Source organism: Brachypodium distachyon, chromosome 4, assembly GCF_000005505.3.
Source record: "Brachypodium distachyon strain Bd21 chromosome 4, Brachypodium_distachyon_v3.0, whole genome shotgun sequence".
NCBI lineage: Eukaryota > Viridiplantae > Streptophyta > Magnoliopsida > Poales > Poaceae > Brachypodium > Brachypodium distachyon.
This window is the reverse complement of record NC_016134.3, coordinates 29,757,166-29,780,957: the sequence shown is the minus strand read 5'-3', so window position 1 is coordinate 29,780,957 and position 23,792 is coordinate 29,757,166. Positions and strand designations below refer to the sequence as shown.

At 46.8% G+C, this 23,792-nt stretch overlaps 4 protein-coding genes and 1 non-coding gene across 7 annotated transcripts; 4 read left to right on the top strand and 1 right to left on the bottom strand.

Moving 5' to 3' along the window:
• Positions 1-427: 427 nt before the first annotated feature.
• On the bottom strand, positions 428-2,069 carry LOC100846456 (60S ribosomal protein L29-1). Of its 2 annotated transcripts, none has more exons than XM_010239602.3 (3): positions 1,933-2,069; positions 1,695-1,814; positions 428-732 (listed from the first exon to the last, which is right to left on the bottom strand). In XM_010239602.3, the coding sequence occupies exons 2-3, from the start codon at positions 1,794-1,796 to the stop codon at positions 652-654; spliced, it is 183 nt and encodes a 60-aa protein (XP_010237904.1). In that variant the 5' UTR covers positions 1,797-1,814; positions 1,933-2,069; the 3' UTR covers positions 428-651. The 2 variants fall into 2 exon arrangements, with proteins under 2 accessions (XP_010237904.1, XP_010237903.1); XM_010239601.3 differs by having other exon boundaries at positions 1,695-1,811; positions 1,933-2,052.
• A 102-nt stretch (positions 2,070-2,171) lies between these two features.
• LOC100843714 (60S ribosomal protein L3) lies at positions 2,172-7,927 on the top strand. The gene is made up of 13 exons (XM_014902367.2): positions 2,172-2,371; positions 2,986-3,099; positions 3,339-3,452; positions 3,571-3,728; positions 3,882-3,972; positions 4,091-4,156; positions 4,351-4,460; positions 5,216-5,349; positions 5,472-5,567; positions 6,171-6,281; positions 6,469-6,773; positions 6,865-7,274; positions 7,437-7,927. Exons 1-13 carry the CDS (start codon positions 2,318-2,320, stop codon positions 7,693-7,695), a joined length of 2,022 nt encoding a protein of 673 aa, XP_014757853.1. The 5' UTR covers positions 2,172-2,317; the 3' UTR covers positions 7,696-7,927.
• A 1,802-nt stretch (positions 7,928-9,729) lies between these two features.
• LOC100824218 lies at positions 9,730-13,337 on the top strand. Of its 2 annotated transcripts, XM_010239598.3 has the most exons (12): positions 9,730-9,886; positions 10,349-10,473; positions 11,269-11,349; positions 11,420-11,508; positions 11,596-11,670; positions 11,825-11,883; positions 11,968-12,036; positions 12,168-12,413; positions 12,498-12,578; positions 12,663-12,743; positions 12,831-12,911; positions 13,000-13,337. In XM_010239598.3, exons 2-12 carry the CDS (start codon positions 10,351-10,353, stop codon positions 13,062-13,064), a joined length of 1,050 nt encoding a protein of 349 aa, XP_010237900.1. In that variant the 5' UTR covers positions 9,730-9,886; positions 10,349-10,350; the 3' UTR covers positions 13,065-13,337. The 2 variants fall into 2 exon arrangements, with proteins under 2 accessions (XP_010237900.1, XP_014757373.1); XM_014901887.2 differs by lacking the exon at positions 12,831-12,911.
• A 568-nt stretch (positions 13,338-13,905) lies between these two features.
• Positions 13,906-15,909, top strand: LOC100841679 (proline-rich receptor-like protein kinase PERK1). The gene is made up of 2 exons (XM_003577755.4): positions 13,906-14,966; positions 15,317-15,909. Exons 1-2 carry the CDS (start codon positions 14,131-14,133, stop codon positions 15,654-15,656), a joined length of 1,176 nt encoding a protein of 391 aa, XP_003577803.1. The 5' UTR covers positions 13,906-14,130; the 3' UTR covers positions 15,657-15,909.
• An 886-nt stretch (positions 15,910-16,795) lies between these two features.
• Positions 16,796-16,867, top strand: TRNAH-GUG. Its single transcript has one exon. It is a non-coding gene; the product is annotated as a tRNA-His (tRNA).
• The last annotated feature ends 6,925 nt before the right edge of the window (positions 16,868-23,792 follow it).

Genomic DNA, 23,792 nt, shown 5'->3' with positions numbered 1-23,792 from the left:
TTAAAAATCACATATGTTAGAAAAGTTTCAAAAGATTTTTAAAAAAATCACATGTTAGAAAAGTGATGTTTTATATATGTGTAAAATTTCAAATCCAAACTCAATTTCGTTTGGTAGCAGCGAAAAAACAAATTCTGCATGAATAGTGTCTTTCAGTGTTTGACACTATTCATTGTATTTTTCTCTTTTCAATTCCTTTCAAATGCTTTTGATTTTAAACTTGAAATTTTGCAGGTCTGTAAAACATCGTACTGCCAACATATGATATTTTTGTAGCTTTTTTTTTGAAACTTTTAAACAAGGTTTTTATGAAACTTTTAAACATGGTTTTTTTGAAATTTTGCAGGTTTATAGAACATCACACTCCCAACAAGGTTTTCACCGGATACTTCACCCTTAATAAAATAAAAAAATCAACAAGACGACATTGCAGACAAAGACGTCACATAATCATACGTAGACATAAAGCAATTCTCATAAAGCTGCAAATGCCTTCTCTAATCCAACAGTTTATAGCTGGGTGCAGAGAACGAACTTGACAGCATGACAGAATTTAAGTACTAACAGAGAGATATCCTTTGATCATACAGAAGCATCAAGTTCAAAACAGTACATCCTAGAGAAAAGCCATCGCCAGGAACTCGAAAATCTTTACTCCTGAATCTCAGCCTCACCAGCCTTCTTGTTGTGCTTCCTCGAGTACCTCTGGTTCCTCAGGAACTTTGGGTCCATCTAAGAAAAATACAGATGATTGATCTGTTAGCATAAGCAGACAAACATAACAAAACCTAATACATAGGAAAGAATCAGTAAGAACACCATTTTGACAGAAAAAACTTCAAAAGTCTGGTATAAATTCTTAATGCAGACAATTACAAAGCAAAAGGAGGCACCAAAAATCCAAAAGAAACAAAATGCAGGTCATACTACAACACAATACACAAGATTTTTGGGCCTACGCAGTAGTAAAATATCAGTTGGCTCTTCTAATTATATACAGTAGCATGGAACAAAGTCATGCCAAGCAAAGAATTTTTGAGCAACTGCATGATATAACATGCAAATCCAACTAACTCATTTAACTCCTGATGGAGGCTGATTGATAATAACTAAATTAGAATAGAAAGCCTAGCAATTTGCATATAATACAGAATCATTCATGCAACACTAGCACACTGTGACAGCTTAAAAACTTGGACCTGCCAGCGAACATCCTACAAAACGCCAAAATTGTCCTTGAACCTCTCAAAGTTGCAAATATAGAATCACATTTCTAGCCAAACCAGACCAATTTGCATAACCTGATCCTCCTTCTACTAACACATTTAAATCCTGATGGAGGCTGATTGCTAGTAATTAAACTAGAATAGAAAGCCTAGCAATTTGCACATAATACAGTATCCTTCAGGCAACACGACCACATCTTGACATAGGCCTAAATATTGGACCTGGCATCATACAAAATGCCACAATTGTCCATGAACCTGTCCAAGATGCAAATATGCAATCGCATTTCTAGCCTAGCCAGACCAATTCTCCCAAATTGTTTAACAAACTAAAACCAAAATTTCACAGTAAATATATAGTTATCCTTGTTACATGAGCAAAAATCCTGACGAACAAGTACAGAAACGTAAACTAGCGATCAAGTTTCGGATCTTGGGAGATTGCTGGCGAAGCGGGATAGAACATACCCCTTTGGTGGAGGTCTGGCGCTGGCGCTTGGGCTTCTTGATGCCGTTCCTGTGCGCCTTGTACGACTGGTTGTGCGCCGTGTGGTTCTTCGACTTGGCCATCTCGCACCTCTGCTGCTGCTAATCACAAAATCAAACGGCGAACGGATCAGAGGACCGGAAGAGGATTAGACGAAGTGCGAGGACGACGGGCTGGAAGATGCGACGGGACTCAAGGAAGGCTTCCTGCGGCTCTCACCTGTGGCGTTGGCGGCGGCGGAGGAAGAAGAAAGTGTGCTAGGGTTTCGAGCGGTGGCGTGCCCTGGATGGCTGGATTTTATATAAATGGAAGGGATTCATAGCCCATATGTGCATGGGCCGGATCCAGCCCATTCGAGGACCAGTGGGTAAAGAGGCCCATAGACCATACCTAGATTACCGATTGGCCCATTCTATCTGGGCCACCAACCGACCGTCCTTCCTTGTCCCCGTTGCTGCTCTCTCTCTCTATCTCGCCGACGACGCCATTGCCACGAAACCAAGCGGGAGCGGAGAAGAAGGCGCCGTCCCTCTCCCATTCTCAGGCCTCAGCTCGTCGCTGCCCGATCGGGATCTGGTCCGGCGAGGAGCGGGAAACCCCTGCGATGACCCCCGCGCAGGACCCCTTCTACATCGTCAAGGACGAGATCCAGGACTCGGTGAGCTCCCCCGGCCCCTTCCTCGGTTCCTCCCTCGCTAGGCAGTTGTTCCCTAGTAGAGTTTAGCCCGAGTTCGTTGCGCTCCTGCCCTTGATCCTTGGTTTTGATGCCGGCGATGATCTTGTTCCCGCGTGTTCTTCGCTGTCTGAATTCGAGCGGTTTCGTTTGGACACTTGGATGTAGTAGGTTGTAGAGGAGATTGCACGAAATATATATGGACGGTACATGAATCTGAGTTGGGCCACTTCAGTCCTTTGGCTGTGCCCTGTGTGTACTGCTTTGTACTGTATATGCAATAGATTCATGTTGTCGCCCAGCAGCATTGTTGTTGTGCCATTGCGTATGACCTCATGTGGCTCTGCATAGAAGCTTGCTAATGGTTACGGTTTGCATCGTCCACTGGTATTTGTTCATTTGACATAGGAGGGTTTGTCTATGACAGTACAAATGGTTTGTTCCAGTTCTCTGCACACATTTACTTGCTATTCCTTGGTTCAAATTATCAATGATCTGTAGACTGTAGGTTATGTTGGATTCCTAGAACCAGTCCTTTCATTTCTTCTGTTAGGTCTATATTCTATAACAACTTGTGTTCTTGCAAAACTGTTGCACAGATTGACAAAGTACAAGACACTTTTCACCAATGGAAGCAAACGCCTGAAAACACAGGAGAGTATGTGCATCTGACCAAAGAACTTGTAACCAGCTGCGAAAGTGTCCAATGGCAGGTAAACCGTAAACGAACTTGCCAGTTACCACCATATCTATAGCGTATTCTAGTTCTCTATCCAGGATCTTTAGATAGAGTCCATGTTAGGAATATTTTTGTTGCATATGTGTCATATTTTTTGGCAATGCTATTGACAAGGTTCAGAATTGGCAATTGTAATAACCGTATGCTCCTCCATTCTTTTTTCTATTGCCACATACCGTCTCTCAGCTGTTTTGCTTTAATGATTCAATTAAGGTGGATGAATTGGAGAAGGCAATTTCAGTTGCTGAGCGAGATCCAGCTTACTATGGTCTTAATGAAGTTGAAATAGGAAAAAGGAGAAACTGGACTAGCAGTGCCCGCAACCAGGTTAGTTTCGCACAACTGTTGTCAATGTTGTTGCTACCACAAATGACTAATCTACAACCTCAAGATCTTTAGCAAATTGAGTATGAAGTGGCATGTAATGAACTTGAAAATGCCATAGGTGGTTTCCATACGGCGGAATGTTGAAGCTGGAAAACACAAGACTGCCTTTGGTCGTTCAGTCAATCCTTCTGAACAAAGCAGATCCAAACAGCACATTACTCAAGATAACGATGATTTTATTGCTTCAGAATCTGATCAGCAGATGCTCCTAATGAAGTAACTTCTCTACCAACTTAGCTTTTTTCTTAAGCAAGAACCTCGGACTTAAAGACAAATTGACCTTCATGATGGTCCAGCTTTTATTATTTTTGTTGTTATATTATCTGTGGCGTAAACAATCACTGATAAATGGGTGTCCAACTGCTATAGGAGACAGGATGATGAGTTGGATGCGCTTAGTGCTAGTGTCCAGCGAATTGGAGGCGTAGGTCTCACGATACACGAAGAGCTCATTGGACAGGTACTCACTAGATTCCCTTTTTTGTTCTCTACTTTATACTTTCTTGCCTATTTATATACAGGGGAGCCCAGTTACCTTTATTGCGTCTGTATTTATGTTCACATTTTACAATGTGCAGGAAAAACTTTTGGGTGAACTAAGCCTTGACATGGAAACTACTTCCAATAGACTCGATTTCGTGCAGGTTTGTCTTGTACCTTTTGATTTATCCCAATACGCATAATTAGGAATTTTGTAATCAGCTGAGCATGCCTATCATGGAATTGCATGTTCATCTGCATATTACCACAACAAGAATAATTCCGAGTAGTTTCTTCGTACTGCTGGATTCCAAGTTTCCAACGGGCTGAAACTTCTCCCAACTTTTGTTTTGTGCAGAAAAGAGTGGCTATGGTCCTGAAGAAGGCCAGCCTGAAAGGGCAGATCATGATGATCGCGTTCCTGGTTGTTCTTTTCGTCGTCCTTTTCGTTCTGGTATTCCTGACTTGAGGGATGGGTTTTGAGGCTTGCGAGTTTCTTGTTCGAGCAAGCCCAGGAGGACACTGGGAGTGCAGGGGCATTGAGTACCCTGCATCAAGTGTAGAGAGCGGGAGAGTGAGAGCATAATTACAGCAAAGTACAGTTGATTCATGTTATTGTGGCTGGTATAGTTTTGCTCCATGGGGAGCGCATTGTAACACCATTCTTTTGTACTGTAATATTGTGTATTCCAGTTGCATGTATCTCAAAAGGAGTATTGTTCTTCTGTTAAATATGAGACAAGGCAATAAGGCAATCAATTTTTTTAATGAAATTTTCACTTTGTCATCTTTCAGTGGAAAGCTTAAGACACGTTCCCTTCTCCATCCTGCTTCCCCTTCCTTCTTTCTCCTTTCATCTTCTCCGCTGATGGCGATGATGGTGCTATAAGGCCTTTGCATGACTGTCGAACATCGCACATACTGTCGTTGGCCACGTCGTTCGCACCCTAAGGCTATCATGTGATCGCACATACTTCTGGCCACGGCGTTTGCATCCAAAGGCTATCATGTGATCGTTTGCGATCGTGTTGTTCACGCTCTAAGGTCATCACGTGAACAAGAAGCACAATTTACAAACAAAAAAAATACAAGAAGCACAATTTTCCTTTTTTTGGGGGGAAGAAGGATAATTTACAAACAAAAAAATACATTGGGCCGGAGCCCACACCCATACTGCTAGATGAACGGCCCAAGCCTCATTTAGCCCTGGTAACACCTCTCAGGGGCATTTCCGTCCGACCGAACAGAAACCCTCGGCCCTGGGGTCCCCTTTATATAAGCTCTCCTAGGGTTTACGTGCCCTCTTCCTCCACACACCAGCCTACCCCCAATCCCCCATCCGCCGCCACTTCTCCAGGTAAACCAGAGCTCCCCTTCCCTCGTCTCGCTTCGCTTCTCAACGGCGGCGGCGCTGGCGGCGGCCATTTCCTCGCCGCCGCATCCCCAACTCGCAGATCTGACGGATTTCTTCTGGTGCAGGGGAAGGAAGGATGTCGCACCGTAAGTTCGAGCACCCGAGGCACGGATCCCTCGGCTTCCTCCCCAGGAAGCGCTGCTCTCGCCACCGCGGAAAGGGTATGCTTGCCTTGCTTGCTTGCCGACGATATGCTGTGGCTTGTTCGTCAGTGTAGCTTTCTAGGATGGATTCGTCATTCGTGTGTGCTCTTCTACGATTCATGTCGTTGCCTGAATCTTCAATGTGCTAGTGTCCCTGTCTTGTGATTCATATAGTGCAGATGGTAATTACGTTTCTATTGCTTTGTGTCTTAGCGGAAGGCTTATATGCTTGTCATGGCAAGTCTTGTTTGCGGAGATTGTGATATGGCTGGCTGCAATAAACTTAAATTAGTTGCTTCAGTTCGTGCCGATAACGTGAAAATCTGTACCATGTTTCTTTTTGTTGCTCCGGTTCTGTTTTTGTAGTACCATGTAGACTATTGTGCACTGACACTTGCATGAGTCAACCTGGTTGTTTGGCAGATAGTTTGAATTGATAACAAAACTAGTGCACTTGTGCAATCTATATTAGATTACTGAAGTTCACCAAATCCACAGCGTTTTTTATTTGACTAGCATGTTACTGTAATTATCATGTTTAGATCCCTATTTGTTTGTATCTTTATGCAGTTTCCAATGATTCCACTGGCATTCTGATGTTGTTTTTTGTTGTCATTGCAGTGAAGGCCTTCCCCAGAGATGACCCCCAGAAAAAATGCCACCTCACTGCCTTCCTTGGCTACAAGGCTGGGATGACCCACATTGTTCGTGAGGTGGAGAAGCCTGGTTCCAGTACGTTTACTAATCCTGTTCTGTTATTGCTGACTTTTAAGTGATAATGATCCAATTCTAGAAGGCCATATTTTGCATATGCTAAGTGATCACTTCAATGATTACTTTTGGAATGCCTGCTTGTCCTACTGATTTTGAAGGTGAATAATCTTCTTTACCAAGTCTCACTGTGTTTGATATTCTACAGAGCTGCACAAGAAGGAGACTTGTGAGGCTGTCACCATTGTGGAGACACCCCCAATTGTCATCGTTGGACTTGTTGCCTATGTGAAGACTCCTCGTGGCCTTCGCACTCTCAACTCTGTCTGGGCTCAGCATCTCAGCGAAGATGTGAGGAGAAGGTTCTACAAGAACTGGTGCAAGAGCAAGAAGAAGGCTTTCACCAAGTATGCTCTCAAGTATGACAGTGATGCAGGCAAGAAGGAAATCCAGTTGCAGCTTGAGAAGATGAAGAAATATGCTTCTGTTGTCCGTGTTATCGCCCATACCCAGGTTGGAAATTGTTTTCTAGTTTGCATTTGTGCTCAGTTACGTCTCTGTGCTCAGGTAAGAAATATTGCTTACCTTCTGTACCATGTTTCAGATCAGGAAGATGAAAGGGTTGAAGCAGAAGAAGGCTCACCTCATGGAGATCCAGGTCAACGGTGGCACCATTGCTGATAAGGTGGACTATGGCTACAACTTCTTTGAGAAGGAAGTCCCCATTGACGCTGTGTTCCAGAAGGATGAGATGATTGACATCATTGGTGTTACCAAGGGTAAGGGATACGAAGGTGTTGTGACACGTTGGGGTGTCACCCGCCTTCCCCGCAAGACCCACAGAGGTCTCCGCAAGGTTGCCTGTATCGGTGCCTGGCATCCTGCTAGGGTTTCCTACACTGTTGCCCGTGCTGGTCAGAATGGATACCACCACAGAACTGAGATGAACAAGAAGGTTTACAAGATTGGCAAGGCTGGACAGGAGACCCATGATGCCTCCACTGAGTTTGACAGGTATGTTGTTTCTCTGCCGTCACATGAAAAATCTTCCAAACACCATCAATCGTTGTCAGTACAGCTGCATCTGACATGAATTCCATTCTGAGCCATACAGTACAAAAATGTTTATTGTATCTGGTAGATAATTTTATCTGTTGAATGATTTCTATCTTGCAGGACCGAGAAGGACATCACCCCCATGGGCGGCTTCCCCCACTACGGTATTGTGAAGGGTGACTACCTGATGATCAAGGGCTGCTGCGTCGGCCCCAAGAAGCGCGTGGTGACCCTCCGCCAGTCCCTCCTGAAGCAGACCTCGCGTCTGGCCCTCGAGGATATCAAGCTCAAGTTCATCGACACATCGTCCAAGTTCGGCCACGGCCGTTTCCAGACCACCGAGGAGAAGCAGAGGTTCTACAACAAGCTCAAGGCCTAATCCAGTTGAGCGTCCGATATATCATTTTGTCAAAAAGAAAACGATCATCATCGCCTGATACTAGCTACATTTCCCCCCGCCCTAAGTTTTGTAGTGGATGTTTTAAGGATCTGTCTATCTATGAATTTCAGAGTGCTCTGTGATTGTGCCTGTGGAGTTTTAACTGTTGGAAATCTTGGGTGAACATTTTTATTTGAAAGGATCCCTGCAATAATATCAAGGTGGAACTGAAGTAGCTCCACTGGTCTGTGGATGTTACAACCCAAGATAAGGACCGAGGACAAGCTAGATAAATGAAAATTACATCAACAGCTTAAGTGAACACGTGTACATACAGACTAGTGAGACTCCAAGCATCCATCCGCCTTGCCTGGGTTGCATGCGTCCGATGGACTGATCTGCCGCCGACAAACATTCAATTCGCCATGGGCGAACGTCGTTGAGGTCGGCCGCCACAAGCTGACGGAGAAGCCAATCTGACTGAGAACCTCCCGAAGGTTGAAGATGCCGTCAAGACTGAAAATGTTGGAGAAGATCCTTGACGGCAATTGAAGGAGCCGTCGACGCCAAGACATCCTTTTGAGCGCAAGCATCAGACGGCTGGTACTACCACTAACCGGGTCCTGTGAAGAACCACCGCACCGGTGGCATGTTCGCCATGCCCAAGAACCGCGTCGCGGGCCTCCGAAGTAGAGGTTGATAAGGGCAGTGTCGACCAATCAAACGGATCCAGTAACATTGACTAGCTTTGCTCCAATGCAAACAATGAGGAAAAACTTCATCGGAGCAAAACAGAGAAGAGACCAAAGGTATGAAGAGCAAAACAGAGAAGAGACCAAAGGTTTTAAAGGGGAAATATGTCTCAACTCAAAACCAGCCCACAAGGAACCCATAGTGGTTGAGATTGAAGATTTAGAGCAAGCTAGCCGGAAGGCAGATTTTTTGAAGATTAAATCCGGCAGGTCAACAATGGAAGGATTGCAAGGCAAATTATTGGATTCGCTGGGAAGAGAGAGGCAATTATTGATAGAGGATGCAGGGGTATAGATCAAACCATCGGCATCCTGTCCGAGAGACCCGAACCGATTCCACCAGCAAGAACTACCACACTTCCATGCCGCCGGAGCCTCCCCGCCGGCGACAAGAACCCTCCCGAAAACGCCTCTAAGGCAACTGCAACTACGATAATGTACAAGGAGATGAAGGTGGCTGGCCTGGCCTTCAGGGTGTGCGTTCGGTTTTTTCGGTTCGGTTCGGTTAAACGGCTTTTTGGTTAGTCCAGTTTGCATTCTTCAGTTAATACAGTTACATATAAAGATACGGTTCGGTTTTGGTTATAACCATTTATTTTCGGTTCGGTTTCCGTTATAACCAAATTAACCAAAATTGACGCCAAATTTTTGAAGGACACATAAATTTTTATACACATGTTTGCTTCCCTAAAACAAAAATATTGTACCGCGTCATCAGTCCGTCTGCAGCTGGGCTGGCCGTGTGGCCTATTTTGGTTTGGTTTCGATTAATTTCTTTCGGTTTTTGGTTTCTGGTTCCGTTTTGCACAGGGTGACATGACCTCCCCTCTCCTTCCTCTCTCCGGGCAGCAAAGCCGCCTGAGAGTTCGGGGAGAGGAGGGGGCGAGAGGGCTCGGAGCTGTAGCAACACGAATAGAGGAGAGAGAAAAAAAAGGAGGAAATGAGCCCTCATCTTCGGTGAACTGAAACTGGTAGTCATCTTTGCTGTGACATCTTGTCCAAACTCCAATGGCATTTTGATGCGCGGTTTGAATGGATGACACGATGGCGATAACTACAAAGTACTCCGTAGACAGTATACCCTACTTCTGACATGCTGGGCCCCTACCTTTTGTCCCCACCTGTCGGTGTCATTATTATCCTCAAACCGGCGCGTCCCTGCTCGTCCCACATGTCAGCACGCGGCCGGCGCAGCACATCTAAGCCGTACACCCGTGCGAACGTACGTCCAAAACGCCTCCACGTCACCGAAGGAGACGAAAACGCAGTTAATGTTTTTTTAGATGATAAAACCGCTGTTAATTCACTAATAACTCCTACACCACGCCAACAGAGGTTCCCTTCCCCTTCCGAGAGAAGGCGAGAATCCCTCTCCTCCCCAACCCTCACTCTCTCCGGCGTCTCCGCCTCCGCGGGGTGCCGAGCACCGACCAAGCAAGGTACGATCGCTTCCCCTCCCCTCGACCCTTCCCTCGATTCCTCGCCGATTAGTGCGCGCTTAGGCCTCGCCGCGCCCGTGGAGGCCCGTAGAGGCGAGAGAAACCGCCGGCCGGGCTGCTTCACGCGCGCCGCTTCCCCGCCGGGGGCGCGAGGAGTTATTAGAACCACCACGGCCGGGCTGCCACCACCGCGGTTCGCGGGCGTTTCGTTCTGGAAGATTGGGGCCTCCTGCTCCACCTGTTTGTTATTAGAACCACCACGTCTCATTTTTTTAGGGCTTGGATTAAGCTTTTCCGCTGTGGCCTTCTGTGCCCCGCCCTTGACTCTGCGTTCTGTGGTCTGTTGAGAATCCTCAGATTTGGTTTTGCTGGAATCTCCATCCACTGTGTTTTACGCAACTCCCGTTATCTCTCCCTGTGCTTTACGCAACTCCCGTTTGCTAACTCGTCTCGATTTGATAGGCATGGATAGGTACCAAAGGGTGGAGAAGCCCCGGAACGAGACGCCCATCAGCGAGAATGAGATCAGGATCACCGCGCTGGGACGGATGAGGAACTACATCGGCTACGGGATGTCGTTGCTCGAGGTTGATCCCTGTTGATACGGTTCGGTTTTGGCTTTTTTCATTGTTCTGGTGTAGAATAACACAGTTATCATTTGCGTTCCATGTTTAACGATTTATGGGGGAATGCTTGCTGGAAATCTTGATAGTGGGTGATATATATAGATTTATGGAGATTGCTGGATGTGCTGTGTCTGTTGCCCCCAAGTTATATGATTTTGTTTTGTTTATCGTTAAGTGTCTCTCTTTACCTCTGCACAAAGATCTTTGATTATTTTAAATTCGACAGCTGCTTTACTCCAACTTTTAATGCTAAATTAGTGTAATCATAATTTTACTTGGCTTAAAGGCCCCTGGACTTTTTGCATCTCTGCATTAGGCATACTTGCTCATTTTATTTACACCTCAAATGTACAGCTCAATCACACACGTTTCAATATATCACATTTGCTACTTTCCTGTTATGATTTATGACTTGCAGTACATCAGATGAACATGTGGGTTTTTTCTGGTTCTTGTTTCATATTGCTTCTCCGTCCATTACTTCATGTTCGATCCTGACACTGGCCTATCAGTTTGTCTTTCTTTCACTTGCCCATTTGATCCTGATGCCTGAACTATGCGAAGCTAATCAGATTGTTTGGTAAATTGGCGTGAACGTTATTGCCATTTGTATATGTTGTTTCTATATCGTGTCATCTCATCTCTTTTGCTGAGAATTTGTTGGTGGTTAGTGGTCAGCAAAGTTTTTGGCTGACTGCATAATGGAGCTACATTTTATTGTTCTTACTATTCTTTTTCTGATGTATTCTCTTTCAGGAAAATGGGCATGATGAAATTATTATCAAAGCCATGGGACGGGCCATAAATAAGACAGTCATGGTTGCTGAATTGCTCAAGGTTAATACTCTAACCTCTTCCACCTTATATGGTTGCTTGTTTTGCTAACTGACATGTAGCTGTTCATCAGAGAAGGATTGCTGGTCTACATCAAAATACTTCTATCCAATCTATTGATATCACAGACACATGGGAACCTTTGGAGGAAGGCCTTCTCCCGTACGGATGTGTATATAATATATATAAAATTTCTTTCTTTAGACATAAAAAAGGATTTATCGTCACACTGATGCACTTTTGTCACAGGCTAGAGACAACTCGTCATGTATCTATGATTACCGTAACATTGTCCAAGAAAGCATTGGATACATCATCTCCAGGGTAAGTTAAACGCTGTCCCCTTATTTGTACAGCCCGAGAAGAACTTGATTCATATTCAACCACTTTGCATTCCATTATCTGTCTATTATTGTTCAAATGTTCAGTATTGGAATCTGCATTAGTTTGTCTGCTTATTACACGGTTATGGCCTTAGGTACCAGCCACCTATACCAGTTGAAGAGGTGAAACCTGCTTTTTACTATGAACATGAAGGTGTTACTCTGAATTAATCCTCTTTATTGATTTTTATTTTTGTTATGTATCGCTGTTGGTAACAATTTTTTCATGGCAATTTAGGATCCTTTCCTGCTGCTCGTGGGAGAGGTCATGGTGGACCTCGTGGTGGACGAAGAGGCAGAGGCAGAGGTATCTTTTTTCTCGTCTCTTTTCTAGTGCATAACTTTCCAACAGCAACCCATAAGTTTAGCTAGATTGCATGCCTCCTTTTACATCTTATGGACAATATGTTTGCTAATTCTTGGATGGTAAACATGTAGTTAGCAATGGCCCCCCTGCTTATGATTTGGGTGAAGAGTGGGAGGAGGAAGGGGATTATTACAACGGTAGAGGCAGAGGGAGAGGTCCACTAAGAGGAAGAGGAAGAGGGCGTGGCTTCTACAGAGGAGGTCGGCGTGGTGGCTATGGTTATGATTACGGTTATGGTGGCAGGGGTGGCTACTATGAAGAGCAGGACGAATACGGTGATGGTGAACAATATGGGTATCACCCCCCTCCCGGCCGTGGTAAGCTCAGTCTGAATATCATGTTTCTATTTTTTTTTTTGCATGCCCCACCTCTCATCGATCATGTTCCCCATGGCTTTGCAGGACGTGGCAGGGGCAGAAGAGTGGAGCACAATGAATACTTTGATGGCGAGCCAGATGAGTATCATCCGCCTCCAAGCCGTGGTAAGCAGTCTGATATAGTATCATGTTTCTGTCATTTTTGTATGCGCCTTCCTCTCATGGCTCCTATCCTCCACCGCATCACAGGGCGTGGCAGGGGAAGAAGGTTTGAGCAGAATGAATACTTCGATGGTGAGCCAGATGAGTATCCTCCTCCTCCAGGCCGTGGTAAGCCCAGTACGATATATCATGTTTTTGTGGTTTTTATATGTATGCCCCTTCCTCTCATGCCTCCTCTTCTCCATGGCTTCCCAGGGCGTGGCAGGGGAAGAAGGGTGGAGCAAAACGAATACTTCGATGGTGAACCAGATGAGTATCATCTCCCTCCAGGCCGTGGTAAGCTTGGTCCGACATATACCATGGTTCTGGTTTTTGCACCCTCCCCTACCTCTCATAGATATAGTTCGTATTTGGCGGTCCACAGGTCGTGGCTTTGGAAGAAGGGGAGGACCATGGCGTGCGCGAGGCCGTGGCCGCGCTCGAGGCTAGATCAAAGTTGGCAAGCCGAGCACTGATGTTCTTAATTATCTGCTAGTGTTTGCTCCCTGTGTTGTTTCGGTGTGTGGGGCTGTTTGACCTGAACCTTTGTGCCCTTGAGATGTTACCTCTGTTGATGATGTGCGACTTGTTGGGCAAATTTTGTGGCCTACTCTGTTTTTGTAGGTAGGTCAGTCCGCAAAGTACTCGAACACTAAGTAGTGTAGCATTCTCTCATCAGCATGTGAAGTACCAGTCTCCTGTTTATTTGCCCCTTTTTTTTTACCTGATCTGAAGTCATGAATTTATGACACATCTCGAATAGAAATCCACAAATCAATGGTGGTATGAGAGACAAGGATACCAAGGGACTTATGCACACGGAACATTCTGAACATAACATAGTTGAAACACAACACTTGAAACTACGTACTGTGGGATCAAGGGGTCATTGCCAACTTGCCAAGGAACTCCAGAAGGCCTAAAACCTTTACGATTTTGTGCAGATGGTGCAATACTGGTGGTGTTCCAACTTGAAAGCCCTGGCCATATTTCCTTGGCTTGGTACGGCAGCCCGCCCCAAGCTGAACGGCAAAGCAGGATGTTGAATTCCAATCACAAAAATAGCCAGAACATGGTCTACAATGGAATTGCTAGCAGTGTACCTCCCTGGTAACTTGCTAATTCCAGTAAGATTTTGCTGCCACAGCTTAAAAATATGTCTTCTCAATCAAAAAACTGAAAACAAAGTTGCGAATTGCATTTTTCTCCTTTTGGTATGAATGAATATCCGTAAAAATTATCTTTGTAAAATATCCATGTTCCCTTTTATCCAGGTGGGATGGATCATGGATGTGACAAGCGAGTGTGGAAAAAGGAGCCAGGGGGACCGATGAAGTCACCGGTCAAAGTCTCCCTCCGACTCAGGAGAAGAAGCGCGCAACCCGCCGAACGCTCTTGACTCCCTCTTGTTCTTCTTCCTCCTTCGTCTTCTTCTTCCTCCTCCTCCGAAAGAACCAAATCAAGAGCTCAGCTCGTCTTCTCTCCCAAGGTCCAGGCCCAGCCCGGCCCGGCCGCCATGGACGTCGTGTACAAAGCCCTGATCGCCGCCGTGGCCGCCTTCGCCGCCGTCTGCTTCCCCTACCTCCTCCTCGCCTTCCTCTGCCGCCACCGCAAGCACCGCCTCCTCTTGCCCCGCTGCTCCTCCTCCTCCTCCTCCTCGCCTCCGCCGCGCGCCATGGACGCCGCCGCCGAGCTCTCCCTCTCCCCCTCTTCCTCATGGTCTCTCTATGGCGGCTCCTCCTCCGCGCTCCAGAAGATCTCCCTGGACGACCTGTCCCGCGCCACGGGGGGCTTCTCCCCGGACAACATCATCGGCGACGGCAGCTTCGGCTTCGTCTACCGCGCCGTCCTCCCTGGCTCAGGCGCCGCCCAACCGGTCGCCGTGAAGCGCCTCTCCGCGGACCACGGAGGCGGCGCCGGGGACCGCGAGTTCCGGGCGGAGCTGGAGGTGCTGGGCGGGCTCAGCCACCGCCACCTGGCCCGGCTGCTGGGATTCTGCGCCGCCGGCCGCGACCGTGTCCTCGTCTACGAGCTCCTCGAGCGCGGCAGCCTCGACGCCTGGCTCCACGGCGCCGGCGCCGGCGCCGGCGCCGGAGACGGAGACGGAGAAGAAGAAGCGATGCGGCTGCTGCCGTGGGCGGCGAGGGTCCGGGTGACGCGTGGCGCGGCGGCGGCGCTGGCGTTCCTGCACCATGACCGGCAGCCGCCCGTGCTCCACCGGGACGTCAAGTCCAGCAACGTGCTGCTGGATGAAGGGTTCGAGGCGAAGCTCGCGGATTTCGGGCATGCCAGGGTCGTCAGTGGTGGCCCGGCCGCGTCGCACCTCAGCACGCAGGCCGCCGGCACCGCCGGGTACTCAGTAATTTTGACTTTCAATTCGGCCGAATGATCGAAATTCTCACATGGAAACTACTAAAATCTAATCAAATTTGAGATATTATTGAAATATTTTGACCCAGAGAGAATTATTTCGACCTTCACTAAAAGGACTGAAATTTTTGAAATTTCATTGCAAGTGAGAACCATTATTGGGTACTACGGAGTAGTTTATACTACTGCACTACAATGCTCACATTTAGGAATTCAATTTAGGGACAATGATTTTTTTTTCTTTTTAGTAAAGGTCTCTAGTAGAATTTAGGCCATTACTGATAGACACTATACTCGAGGACACGTCTGATCTTAAGTTTATATCTGGAAAGGTACATGGCCCCCGAGATACGCGAAGGAATGGGGGCGAGCGTGAAAGCGGACGTGTACAGCTTCGGGGTGCTGATGATGGAGACGGTGACCGGGCGACGGCCAAACTGGCCGATGAAGAACGTCAGTGGGAAGGAGGTGTCGCTGCTGAAATGGGCGAGGGAGAAGGTGGAGGCGGGCATGTCGTCGGAGATCGCAGACCATCGGATGGGACTAATCCAAGGGGAAAAGGAAGCAGAGGAGGTGAAGGCGTTCTTGGACGTGGCGCAGAGTTGCACGGAGGAGTGCCCTAGGTACCGGCCGTCGATGCAGGAGGTGGTGGAAATGCTCAATAGGCTTTGAGAGTAGTCTCAAATCAAATGGCTCTATGATATATAGGTACATATGTATTATAATGTATATATGAAGATAAGACTGTAAAAAGTTGAGTGGATTACATTGTTGTGCTCAATAGGCTCTGAGAGTAGATCGAGTTCACGCAAGTGTGAGGATCAAGCAAAGTTCAGTTGGGGATTTGAGTCTCCGTTTACTGCATACACAATTCAAGTGTATTTGAGTCTTTGCAATGTAATCCATGTGCATTACCCTCTTGTCATTTGTTCTGTAGTATTATACTCCTCTCAGCCAAGAGATCACTTCTGAAGGTTAGATCAAATTTGGTGCCGTTTGTATCTGCGAACATCAGGTTCTTGCTTGCATGGCTTCTTTGTACAGATCTTCTTACTGCTGCAGCCTGCAGGGAAAAAGAAGAAAAAACAGGAAGAACCATTAATAGCATGCATGTTTCTGCACTGCAATGCATGAAATCCAACCTCAAGTTCAGGCCTTGGCACTAATTAATAGAGGGGAAGAGTCTTTCTTAGCCGTTCCACTTCACAGAAGAACACACAAAAACAGGGATCGTTGTTCTTGAGTGTTGGTGTAGGTATGTAGATCTGCAATTCTGGGCAAGAAACACCTCAGGAAATCAACAGAACAGCTTATCAAAAGCCAGAAACACTTCCCAGATGAACATACCATTTTCATGATAAACCAGGCAAACAGAAGTGTCACAAAAATAAACTCTTAAATGTTGCCATTACTAGCTGATCAGCTTCCACGCATCGCACTGCTATATGATTTGACATGATATGCTACAGATATTATTCTAATCCAATGCAACAGTTTAAATAAATGATGTACTTGTATGCATTTGCAAGAGTCATACTGATACAGGCCACTCCTTGTGTGATCTTGTTAAGGATCAGTCTTGTCCTTTGGCTGGATCATTGTCTGAACTGAATTCGATGACAAGAAACAAGCTGCAAATTGGTCAGCCAATAAAAGGTAGATGTGCATCAGCTGTTGGTCCATACTTCAGTTTCTCGGAAAAACTTTGTTTGCTGATGGCCAGCTCGCGATGTTTGCAGCAGTGACTTTGGCATTTTGTTTCAGAAACTTTGAGGCTATAAATAATATCATATCGTTAATTTGTCACAAATGTGGCTGTAGTTTAGTGGTGAGAATTCCACGTTGTGGCCGTGGAGACCTGGGCTCGAATCCCAGCAGCCACAATATTTCGCGGTTTTTCATCAATGACATTTTTTTGCCTTTTTTTTTTCCATCAATAACATGTTTTAATTACCAATCTTGAAACCCATTCTCTATCAAAAATCCTCCAGTACTTGTGGATGCAACATTACTTTGCTTGTTCTAAAAAGTAATTTACTTCTCTTAAATATCTCCTGGGATGCGGTTTTTCGAGGAGCATTTCTCTATGGAACATCCTCCAGTATTTGTGGATGCAAATATTATTTTTTCTTTTCTAAACGTAGTTTACTTCTCTTACCATATTCTTTAAGTATATCTTCCGGTCTGCGGTTTTCTAGGAGCATTTCTCTATGCAATATTATTTATCCTTTTCTAAAACGTAGTTTACTTTTCTTACCATATTCTATCACAACAGTCATGGTCTGCTTAGAAATAGGATCCCAAAACTAATGCAATCTATTCAAAACGCGGCAATATGAGAAAAAAAGAGAGCAGATTCCTTCTCCTGGATGGTGAAGGACTCCTCGCCACTTTGATCCTTGGGCCGTTCGATTAGCGTCCTCCTCTATTTTTAACCACTTGTTTTCGGTTGCTTTTACCTTCCAAGGTTCGATATGCCTCACATAGAGCTGGTGTACTTCTTCTGGCTGAAAACGTACATTGTCGTCTTTGTACATGGATGGATGGATTGGCCAGCACCCAGCAACGACGTGGATCAATCCAGCAGGAATGTTTTAGCCGTCTCCTCATGGGAAAGCTCAAAAGTGCTTATAGAACCCAGAAGTCTGATGCGGCTGAGGATTTTTGCCTGATTGCCTCCTATTCCCACGATAATTAACCATGGAAATGACCGTACTCGTGTCTAGTTCTCCATTCTTTTATCTTGGCTACTGGCACTCGTTGCATTGGAAAGGAAACGTGGTATATATCAGGTCATGGGGCCAATGATTTTGGAAGTTTTGTATTTTTCTTTAAAACCATTTCTTCAAGAGAATCTATACATAGTGCTCCAGAACAACCATCATTCGTTCTACATCTTCATATTTGAACACACATTCCACCCAATTTATTAGCAGCGATGAATATATAGGGATGTGGTAACTTGGTTGCTCACATTGAAAACACATGCCACTCTTTAGTTTTTTTGGGGGGCCCGGTCCAAAGTAAATCCTTTTGAGGTCCAATGGAATAGGCCCCATGTGGCTTACTAAAGACTTTTGTGAACTCTAGTATGGAACTAGCTAGCAGTTACCAGTAAGCAATTGAACTAAATACAACATTGCTTATGGTCTTTGAAGCGAGAATTGTCCAGCCGTATAACTGGCTTATATGTCACATCTACTTCAAGGGCGAGATTTGTGCTCCTTCCAGAGCTCCAAGCAACGAGAATGGCGAGCGAGAACCCTCGGAAGTTCTGCCGGAGACGAAAAGCACATGGTCCTAGAGGGTGACCAGAGCTAGCTAGGGGGCGAGAGAAGTTGAGGGGCATCCAATCCACTGCCGAGCGACATTCCAAACCCGCTTGGAGAACCGGCAGTCAAAAAGGAGGTGGGCGGCAGAGTCAGGGACTCAGCGACAGAGCTAGCAAATCGGAGTATGGAGCCACTCCCTAGCCGCTAGCCTGTGAGCAGTCCAAAAGCAGCTTTTTCGATGCCAACCAAGCTAAAAGCTCTAGCGAGCAGCTTGCATTTAAATAGTTTGTTTCTAAAGGTTTAATATCCGTGAATCTTCCTAGGCCCTAAGATAATTTAGAACTCTAACAACTTTGGTTCAATTGCGTGGAGCAACCTAATGCTGCAATGCAGATCCTCTATGTCTCGCCGATGAGTTCTTCCCTTTTGCCTCCTACTCCCATGCATAGTCCATCCAAACATTCAAACCTTTTGCCTCCTACTCCCATGCATAGTCCATCCAAACATTCAAAATATTTACTCATTGTCATTCTACTTGTTTTATAAGTCGGCTTCTTAGAACTTGTTGTGCTGTGTTGAAATGAAAACATTATATAGGGGGTCATACGCTCATACTTAATTTAGGACAGTAAAATTGGGCACCCTGGGAGGCCTCTCACGCCATCAGCGTTTTCGACCATCCAATCATGCTGTCTGGGATTTTCTGGTCGTCCGATGGCGCGTTCACTTCCGGTTGGACCTGCTGTCCTACGGGCTGCTGCTCCCGACGGAAAATCCGCGATCTGTGGTTGAATGAGCCAGTTTTGCGGCCCATACGTCCGTTAAACTGCAGCCGCTGGAAAAAACAACCGTTTCTCAGTTGCTTTCTCCTCCCGTACGAGCTTGTTGCCGCCCCTCGATGGCTCGATCCCTCTCCTTTGGAAGGCACCGCCGCCGTTCCCTGTGGATCACACCCGCTCGCCCCCTCCACTGAGATCCACGAGTCTCCTCATCTCCTTCGTTCTCTTCTCTCATGGTGCCTGGCTCGTGAACCCTAGCAGCTTTTCCTGCTCTAGGCACAACGGCGGCCCCGTCTCCGGCTCGGACATTGGGAGGAGGAGAAGAGAGCAGGCGGCCATGGCTCTCGTCCAGGCGGTGGCGGCTGCCCCTCCCACCGGCGGCTTCTTTTGGTATCAGGTTTGATTGCTTTTTTAGGAGATCTTTACGGATCTGATCTATGTTTGTTTGTGGTGTTGGTGAGACTGCGTCAATGGTGCGTTCTGATCTGGTGAGTGATTAGAGCCCAAGAACATTTTACTAGCGTGAAGGATCGTTTTTTCTGCTCTACTAAATTGACAGGATAGAGATTGACTGTCTAGTCTAATATGAATATATAATTAATTAAACTATTTCTACGTAGGCACAATAATGATCATCTAATTCTCATTCGATGCATCACTTATCATAGTGGTTCTGTCAAATTTAAATCAGATGCTTATGGTAGTAGTACTGTAGGTCTGGAACTCTGCCATTCATTCATGTTAGCTCATAGATTTCTACGGATATTTGACAACCATAAGAGATGTGTACATGACACCATGCCTAACTATAGCTCATACAAACGCTGAGAAATTTGTTTCTATAAATGCAGGGACTCGGGCAACCCACACTTTTGCAAGTAGTACGGGGTACGTACAAAAAGAAAGTAACTCACACATTGAAGAAAGAAGTCATATCAGTACGACTGATGCTGGAGACGCCTGGTCTTTTTCTATTCAACTACTTCTCCAAGATCATCTCTAGTGCTCCATGATCGGTGTCGGCTCTACTAGCTATTTATGTAAATATAAGATGTGGTTGCTTTATGCGACTGTAACAATAACAGTTTAAGCTAATTTGCAAGAAGTTTGACGTGGCTGAGGAATTTTGCCTGATTGCCTCCTATTCCCACGATAATTAACCATGGAAATGACCATACTCGTGTCTAGTTCTCCACTCTTTTCTGTCGGCGTATGCATGTTGGCTACTGGCACTCGTTGCATTGGAAAGGAAACATTGTATATATCAGGTCACATGGTGCCAATGATGTTGTAGTTTCATAATTTTTTTTGACGGGCCTGCCAGTTGTACTGACTTTTCAATTAGAAGAAGAGAACAAAGGTCATCTAGTACAAACTAAGAACACACCATCATGCAAACACCTGGAACAGAGATCACCTAGTACAAAGCTCAAAAGCTACGGGGGACAACACTTCACAATTTAACTATTACTCCCTTGCCTCCATAAGGAGACCATATTCATCCTCAATCATTCCATAGAGAGCAGCCACATTCATTTCTTTCTGTTGAAAAAGTGTTGGGGGGATGACCTCGGGTAGGGTCAGGACGACACACATTAGCCGAGATGACGAAGGCAAATCCGGCACAAGCATGTACGCCGGCATCCTTAAGCCGAACTAATACTAAGCCGGCATACCAAGTGTATGCCGCAAATCTATCTTGTCTTATGTGATTGCAGGATAAGGACGAGTACTCTGATCTCGGCCAGCGCCGATATGTCTCAACAGTCTTATCCTCATCGCATGGCGCAAAGTAAAGCAGCGCTATCTTTATCACGGGAAAGCAGTCGCTGCTTACGTTGTGGTGCCAGGCAACTGCGCAAAGAAGCACCGAAAGAGAATCAATGACGGAGGATGGCAGGAGGCTGCAGTACTTGTTGCCAGACGCCAGCAAAAGTAAAATTGTCTTGTCCCCTGCGGTGCCACCCGGAGGGAACCAAGGTGCGTGCCCGGTGGGGCCCGTAGAAGATAACGTTAGCCTTTGGTCCACATGTCAGTGTGACATGGACGGTTCATAAATAGGAGCACTACCCATCCCTGGAGAGGGATCCCCACACTTAGACATCTAGGGTTTTCCCCTTCTTCTTCTTCTTCCTCAAGGAGCATCATTGTAGATCTTGGTATCTCGGCTTATAACACAAAGTAAGAGTAGGAGTCTTACCTTGACAAGAGGGCTCCGAACCTGGGTAAATCTATGTGTGCTCGCGTGTTTGTGCGTGTTTCTCATCACGTCCTCCCTCCTCCGGTTCCTCCTTCGTCCATCGGCCCCAACATAAGCCATCCTATGGCATCTGCCGTGACACCACAACCACAGTTGGCGCCCACCGTGGGGCCAGCAGCGACGCTGGCTAGAGTTTTCATCCGGACGGGAAGCTTCCTCGTTACCGGAGAGCGCGTGGTCTCCGGTTTGGTCCAGAGATTCGGCTCTCTGGGCTTCATCAACAACAACATGGGCTGCTTCAACAACGCACCGCTTCCCTGGGCGGGCTGCTTCATCAACTTTGGCATGCATGAGGTTTATGTCGCTACTGACAGTCCCTGCAGGTACCCAGAGCAGGTGATGGTGGCCGAAGATCCTCCCGCTGTCTGCACGGTTCGCGGCCGGCATGTCGACTGCCTCGCTGACCGTGTTGAGGTCATGGTGACGGCTCACGACGTCAATGCACCACAGAGAGTGGCGCGGTCCCAAGCAAATCGGACAGAACGACGAAGTTCCCCTTGGAGCCTGGTGGCAAACGGGACAAGAGTGTCAGCTCAGGCCGAGATAAGCGCCTAGAGCATTATGACCCGGCTCTGGCCGAGAAGCAAATGGTCAGGAGAGTTGATGACAACCAGAGTGGTCTGCGTCTCAACAACAATCGCCGAGATCAGCAAGAGCGTCACTCGGCTGGTCATGGACACCAACCTCGGGGTCCGGCACCCAATACTGCTGCAGGTCAGCAGGGTGTCAGGCGCAACCCCCTGTATCGAGGTGAAGATCGCTGGCAAGACCGTTACGATGACGGGTACTCGGCCATGGGTGATGAAGGTTATCTTAGGCGAGAACGTGATAATCTCGGCCCGCTCAAAGCCCGAGTTGGGAACAGACAAGTGTCGCCGCTGGATGCCCGACATCGGCTTGACAGAATATATCTGTCGGAGCTTTTGGAAGAACAAGGCCCTCCGGGACCGCGTTGTTTCGCGCACCGGATCATGAGGGAGACACCAGCCCAGGGTTTCCAGCTGCCTAGGGGTACGAGAACATATGATGGCAGTACTAAGCCGGAAGATTGGCTGGAAGACTATGTCACTGCGGTGCATGTGGCAGGCGGCAACCGCAGATGGTGAAGGGGCGCGTAGAGATAAACAAAAACTTTTCCTACGCGAACTCTCAAGATCTAGCCGAGGTAGAAGGCCACGAGGATTACCACTAGATGCGCAGTTGCGGATTATCGATGTAGCGCCTTGATGCAGTGCAGTCCCTCGATCCGATCCAGCCGATCCAATCCCGCGATCGTCGAAGTGCTGAACGTACAGCACCTCTGCCGATATCCACACGTGCGAGGAGGAGCTCCGGCGGCGGACTGCTAGGTCTGGTGCGACGGTTGGACTGAATGGGGCTAGGGTTCTCAACGCATGAGAGTGGCGAACCGTGCCCCTTGGGCATCCCACGCCCCTGCTTATATACCGAGTGGAAGTGGGCTCCAGCACTTGTGGCCCATCCACTCTGCGAGTCCAACTCGCATTGTCAGTTCATTTCCGGTTCGGGTCCAACCCGACCAAATACTTGCTCCCGCTCTTAAGTGTGTGACCCCGCAGGCTCATGGCGACTTGGACACGATTGGAGTCCGACTCTCAATCGATCAATCGGCAGCGGCTCCTAGCAGAACGTGCCGATTCCCAAGTACCATCGAGTCATGACGACGTACCTTCCAATGTGACATACGTCTTAGTCCCTTTTGCCTCACGATATACCTTGTCGAACTATAGACGATTAATCGTCCTCCCTTTAATAGTTCAACTCTCTTCTCGATCCGTGATATATGATTCATCCGACTAACTCTTAGTCGATCGACCCGGTTAACAGTTAACCGAGTCGCGCATGGCCATGCTTCCCGAATCATATCACTCGAGAGGGCCCAGAGAATATCTCTCCAGTCGGAGGGGCAAAATCCCATCTTGGTTATCCACATCACACAGCTTGATTCTCAGTCAACCCGAACTCTGCCTTTATAACTGCCCTTACGGAACAACGTTTGACAGAACCTAAGTTGGTGATCCACAACTCGGATTGTGCGATAACCTCAAGTCTAAGGATCACATTAATTGAGACATGCAAATGATGACCTACTCGTTGCAACTCAATATGGGTCAGTCCGACTCGCTAAACTCTTTAGCCGAGTCCGTGTAAGCTGGAATGACATCACCATGCCCATGACAAGTGGAACCGAGTCATCAGCCAACTTTCACATTAGTCTAGGTTATGTGTCCAGCACAACCTCAATGACTAAGGACAATTTAGTATGAACAACATGAATACATAGTTCCACAATCAAATCACATATTCAATGATACATATCAGATGTTCAAACAAGGACAACTTAATAATCTTTATGAATACATTGGGAATTACATCATACGTGATTGCCTCTAGGGCATATTCCCAACAGATGGGTGGTACGTTATGTACCCCAGATGCTGGTAGGGCCGGCATGGATATGGCTGAACAATTTGCCGGA

What these genes read in the sequence shown, in the direction of transcription:
- LOC100846456 (XM_010239602.3), bottom strand. Translation starts at nt 1,796, where the DNA reads ATGGCCAAGTCGAAGAACCACACGGCGCACAACCAGTCGTACAAGGCG. An exon ending in GCCAGACCTCCACCAAAGGG is followed by an intron (nt 733 to 1,694) that starts GTATGTTCTATC and finishes TATTTTTCTTAG; the next exon opens with ATGGACCCAAAGTTCCTGAG.
- LOC100843714 (XM_014902367.2), top strand. Translation starts at nt 2,318, where the DNA reads ATGACCCCCGCGCAGGACCCCTTCTACATCGTCAAGGACGAGATCCAG. An exon ending in CTAGCAGTGCCCGCAACCAG is followed by an intron (nt 3,453 to 3,570) that starts GTTAGTTTCGCA and finishes AAAATGCCATAG; the next exon opens with GTGGTTTCCATACGGCGGAA. An exon ending in ATCCGCCGCCACTTCTCCAG is followed by an intron (nt 5,350 to 5,471) that starts GTAAACCAGAGC and finishes CTTCTGGTGCAG; the next exon opens with GGGAAGGAAGGATGTCGCAC.
- LOC100824218 (XM_010239598.3), top strand. Translation starts at nt 10,351, where the DNA reads ATGGATAGGTACCAAAGGGTGGAGAAGCCCCGGAACGAGACGCCCATC. An exon ending in TTGGATACATCATCTCCAGG is followed by an intron (nt 11,671 to 11,824) that starts GTAAGTTAAACG and finishes TTATGGCCTTAG; the next exon opens with GTACCAGCCACCTATACCAG. An exon ending in TCATCCGCCTCCAAGCCGTG is followed by an intron (nt 12,579 to 12,662) that starts GTAAGCAGTCTG and finishes ACCGCATCACAG; the next exon opens with GGCGTGGCAGGGGAAGAAGG.
- LOC100841679 (XM_003577755.4), top strand. Translation starts at nt 14,131, where the DNA reads ATGGACGTCGTGTACAAAGCCCTGATCGCCGCCGTGGCCGCCTTCGCC. An exon ending in CAGGCCGCCGGCACCGCCGG is followed by an intron (nt 14,967 to 15,316) that starts GTACTCAGTAAT and finishes ATATCTGGAAAG; the next exon opens with GTACATGGCCCCCGAGATAC.